The 5,487-nt window shown below is 45.0% G+C and overlaps 1 protein-coding gene across 1 annotated transcript in view; it reads right to left on the bottom strand.

Annotated features, from left to right (window-relative positions):
• Nucleotides 1-4,033: 4,033 nt before the first annotated feature.
• Nucleotides 4,034-5,487, bottom strand: part of LOC112068240 (neuroligin-1-like) — a gene marked incomplete at its 3' end in the record, with an annotated part of 122,338 nt that continues 120,884 nt past the window's right edge. Inside the window, exon 2 of the mRNA XM_024135336.2 lies at nt 4,034-4,955. Within this exon, the coding sequence (XP_023991104.1) occupies nt 4,034-4,532 (499 nt within the window). The remainder of the gene's footprint in view (nt 4,956-5,487) is intronic.

A 5,487-nucleotide genomic window follows, 5' to 3' on the forward strand; every position in this document is an offset into this window, starting at 1 on the left:
GATAGGATCCCATAACCCTGCGTAAATAGTAGTATAGGGATAGGAAGGACATAACCCTGGTTAAAAGTAGAGTATGGAATAGGATGCCATTAACCCTGGTTAAAAGTACGTAGTAGCATAGGATGGCATAACCCTTGGTTAAAAGTAGTAGTATGCAATAGGATGACATAACCCTGTTAAAAGATAGTATGGAATGGATGCCAACCCATGGTTAAATAGTAGTATGAATAGGATGCCATAACCCTGTAAAGTAGTAGTTATGAATAGGATGACATAACCCTCGGTTTAAAAAGTAATATATGGAATAGATGACATAACCCTGTTAAAACAGTAGTAGTATGGAATAGTAGCCATAACCCTGTTAAATATAGTGAGCTAACTAGAGCCATAACCCTGGTTAAAAGTAGTAGATATGGAATGAAGGATACATAACCCTGCTTAAAAGTATGAGTATGATAGGATACATTAACCTGGTTAAAAAGTAGTAGTATAATAGGATGCCATAACCCTGTTAAAAGTAGTTAGTACGAATAGGATGCCATAACCTGTTTAAAAATAGTATATGCAATAGGATGACATAACCCTGTTAAAATAGTAGTAGTAATAGGAGCCATAACCCTGGTTAAAAGTAGTACGTAGGAATAATGCCATAACCCTGTTAAAAGTATATATGGAATAGATGGCCATAGCCCTGTTAAAAGTTATATGGAATAGATGCACATAACCCTGGGAAAAGTAATAGTATGGAATAGATGCCATAACCCTGGTTAAAAAATATGAGTTATTGGGGGGGGAATAGATGCCATTAACCCTGGGTTAAAAGTAGTAGTAATGAATAGATCGCCATGCCCTGCGTAAAGTAGTAGTAGGGAATAGATGCATTTTGAATACAGCCTCAATTGTGTGTGTTTAAGGGTGAAATCCCCATGAAATGAGCAAAGAAGACTGCGAAAAGACAGAGACTGACAGAAGCTCTATTATTTAGAATAGTGTGTATTGTTGATGTCCAAATGACCCATTCCCTATATAGTGCACTACTTTAGACCAGACTCTGATCAAACGATTACACAGGCCAGCGTAGCACTTTGGACTACCTAGTGTTGAGAGTCTTGAAGGGGAATGGTTGAGCCCTATCTCATGAGAGGTGTCAGGGGGAAAGACTGATGCTATACGAAGATGGTGGATGTAGACCCAGAATCAACACCTTGACACATGATGGGAAAATACCACACCACAACACACACACACACAACACACACACACACACACACACACACCAACACACACACACACACACACAACAAACACCACACACACACACACACACACACACACACACACACACACACACACACACACACACACACACACACACACGGCAGATCACCGTGGAACCCCCAGTGAGCTGCGGCTTACTGTTAAAGTGCTATTGGTGTTATTTCAGAGCAGAGAGCACTGTCTTCTTGTAGTGTTTCTGCAGGACACACACACAAACTTTAGAAAAAAAGCACGCTTAAAAACCTCTCATAAAAGTCTAGATAGTACATAGTTAGTAAACAGTTGAGAGTGAGTATCTAAAAAGCTAGATCTAGCATTTTGGAGGTCAGTCGTGATATTGAAAAAACAACAAGTTGACACACCAAACAGAACCCTGTGGGCGATGGTGAAGCATAGTAGAAAAGATTCAGTCCTCATATCTTGAATAAACCCAAACACAGCCATGCAATCTCCATAGAACAAACATTGCAGTAGAATGATCCTTAATGAAGAGCTCAGTGACTTTAACATGGCACCATCATAGGATGCCACCTTTCCAACAAGTCAGTTCGTCAAATTCCTGCCCTGCTAGAGCCGCACGGTCAAACGTAAGTGCTGTTATTGTGATGTGAAACGTCTAGGCCGCAACAATGGCTCAGCCGTGAAGTGGTGGCCACACAAGCTCACAACCAGTACCGCTGAGTGCTGAAGTGCGCTATAAAAATAGTCTGTCCTGTTGCAAACCTCACTACAAGTTCCAAAACTGTGTCTGGAAGCAACGTCAGCCCAATAACTGTTCGTCGGGAGCTTTATGAAATGGGTTTCCATGGCGAGCAGCCACACAAAGCCTAAGATCCCATGCACAATGCCCAGCGTCAAACTGTAGAGGTGCAAAGCTCACCGCCATTGGACTCTGGAGCATGGAAATGCGTTCTCGAGTGATGAATCGCACTTCACCAGTGCCATTTAAAAAAAAAAATGTATTTACTTAACCTTTATTTAACTAAGCAAGTCATAAGAACAAATTCTTATTTAAAATGACGGCCTAGAACAGAGGGTTAACTGCCTGTTTCAGGCAGAACGACAGATTTTTACCTTGTCAGCTCAGGATTCGATCTACCAACCTTTCGTCACTAGCCCAACACTCTAATCACTAGGCTACCTGCTGTCCCAAATCCAACGGATTATTCTGGTTTGCGGATACCAGGAGAATGCTACCTGCCCAAATGCATAGTGCCAACTGTAAAGTTTGGTGGAGGAGAATAATGGTCTGGGGCTGTTTTTCATGGTTCGGGCCCCTTAGCTTCAGTGAAGAGTAACTAAACTACAGCATACAATGACATTCCAGACAATTATGTGCTTCCAACTTTGTGGCAACAATTTGGGAAGCCCTTTCCTGTTTCAGCATGACAAACCCCTGTGCACAAAGCGAGGTCCATACAGAAATGTTTGTCGAGATGTGTGAAAAGAACTTGACTGACCTTAAACAGAAGCCTGACCTCAACCCCATCGAACACCTTGGATGAATTGGAACGACAACTGCGAGCCGGCCTAATCGCCCAACATCAGTGCCCAACCTCACTAATGCTCTTGTGCTGAATGGAAGCAAGTCCCCGCAAGAAATGTTCCAACATCTAGTGGAAGCCTTCCCAGAATAGTGGAGGCTGTTATAGCAGCAAAGGGGGGATCAACTTCATATTAATGCCCATGATTTTGAGATGTTCAAYGAGCAGGTGTCCACATACATTTGGACATGTAGTTTATTTCCTACAAGCTGATCGAAATGTAAACGTTTCTGAGTTTGTCTGTTCATAGGAGAAAAGTATGAAAAATGAAAAGATTTAATTCCCTTGCCCAAAAAAATGGGGAAATTATTTGGAGGAAGGAGAGAAGTTTCTAGGGAGGTTTTAGATACAGTATTTCTGGTGACAGATGACAGTTGAGTTGAAAGAAACTCTGTCCTCCTCTCCTTCCCTTCCTGCACCCCAAACCATCAAAGATTGACACAACTGTCAGAAAATWATTTTGAGGCAAGGCAACGAGGGTTGGAATCAGTAGAAGAAAACKTACTTTTCCTCAGTGACGGACTGGCCATCTGGCATTTTGGGCAAATTTCAGATGGGCTAGTCCATTCTTAGCCAAGTGGGCCTGTCTAACATGGGTTTTTCACAGAAAATGATCATTATCTGGCTAAAAATGGGGACCTCAATGGAAAAAATTGGCCAGTGTGGGGGCCTTGAGGAAAAAAATGGGGCAGTGTGTTCGAAATGTGAGGGTCGATTACTGGTTGTAGTCCGCCCCTGCTTTTCCTCCTTCCCTCTCCCCTTACCTTGTTCAACCCAGACTCAGACATAGCTCAGTGGCACCACTAAAAAGAAAATGGGAGAAGACCTTAAAATTGTCTGAAAATTATTTAGACAAGTAGAACAGGTTTTATAAAGTAACCKCTCCTCAAACTTCATCTGCATGCCCCAGACCTACTGAACCAAAGAAAGATTCAGGAAAAAMAWWTGGAAATKATTTGGGCAAGGAGAGTGAGGTTTCAGGGGGTTTAGATATGTTTTGGGGTTTAAAAAAAAGGATTGCTGTAGCCTTATGTCTCACCCTGGACTAAAAAGGACTAAAAAAAGATCATTAGATATGATCTAATGACAGATCCCACTCCACCTTCCATCTCCCCTTCCCATCCTCACCCTCCTACCCCCATGTAGGTGTATAGATAGACATGAGTGGCGCCCCCTATGGGAGAGAAGGACCACCCCTACCCGACACTCACCGTCCTCGGTGGGCACGTAGACGTTGAGGTAGAGGCAGTCCTCGCTCTGGTTCTGGATGTAGCTGGCCGCCACATCCAGGTTGTCTGTGAACCACACCGGCAGCATGATCTCCGGCAGCACCCCATGAACGTTCTGCGGGCATACCGGGGCGAACGCTGTGGCGTTGCGGATCTCCTGCCAAGAGCCCGGTGCCTCGGGCGGCTGAAAGCGCCGGTCTCCGATGGGCGCGGTGGCGTAGGGCACGCCCAGGTACTGCTCCACCGGCCCCAAGATCTCGTTGTTCAGGTCCTTTTTGAGCCCGCGCAGCTTGCCGTAGTTGGTGGTCACCGTGGGCAGCTTGTTGGCGGGGTCTATCTTCTGGCAGGAGGTCAGAGAGAGGCGGAGAGCCAGGCCCAACAGCCAGACTAGACAGGTGTCGGCCATGTTGCAGCGGGGGCGGGGACTAAAGCTGAGACCCCGCCCATTTGGCTTACACAGGGATAGAGGGAAAAGATACATGACTGATAGCTATAGACTCCACCTCCAACTCAACGATTATCGTCCGTCTCTGTTAGGGTTCCAAAGAGGWCTCAATGTTCATGAAGATATAGAATATTGGAGAGAAAGGGGATAGAAAGAGAATAAGAGAGAAGGGGTAGTTGAGAGTGTTTATGAAAGAAAAAGTGGACCCTCAGAAAGGGTGGAGGTCTGGAGCGAGGGAGTGAGTACAGGAGGATGGGTGGAGGAGGACTGGTGTAATACAGGGGGGCTGGAGAGGTTGGGGGTTAGGGGGAGACCGGGCGGTCTTTAGAAGGTGTGGTTGTGGTCAGTGTTGGTGTTCTACGGTCGCGGTCGGGAACGGTTCCACGGTCAGAACTCTGTTACGTTCCATCCTCCTGTACGGTCCTCATCACGGTCGATGGCTGCCGTCACAAACGGACCCTGCAGAAGAGAGGGGGCAGAGAAGGTGGGAGAGAGGGAAAAGGAGAAAATAACAGATTAAGGATTACTTTTGATATCACAGATGGCCTACCAATCAGTACAGCCCATCATTCATGTCTGTATTGCTATCTGTGAATTTCTAGCAAATGACCTGTAAGTCATTTAGTGTACTGGGAATGAAAATCTATATCAATATCAATATCGTCTCTGACTTATTTCACCCATAAAAACAACCCCTACACACTGTGACGGCTCCAATACATCTATGTAGGGATTCATCACCATCGGCGTTCCAAAGATAACTCACTAAAGTATAGACATAATCACATTGCTCATCCAAGCCCTCTATGATCGTCGCTGATCCATCCTTAGTCCTTATTATGAGCTGTGATCACCATGGAGACGCTATTGATGCCCCAATAGTTATAGATATTCATTTCCTATTGGGCAGCTGTGGCAAAGCTGACAAACACTCACACACACTCTGAAGGATGCACGCTTGGACACTCACACACACAGGGGCCCAAACACA

The sequence above is a fragment of the Salvelinus sp. IW2-2015 genome, unplaced genomic scaffold (assembly GCF_002910315.2).
Source record: "Salvelinus sp. IW2-2015 unplaced genomic scaffold, ASM291031v2 Un_scaffold334, whole genome shotgun sequence".
Lineage (NCBI taxonomy): Eukaryota > Metazoa > Chordata > Actinopteri > Salmoniformes > Salmonidae > Salvelinus > Salvelinus sp. IW2-2015.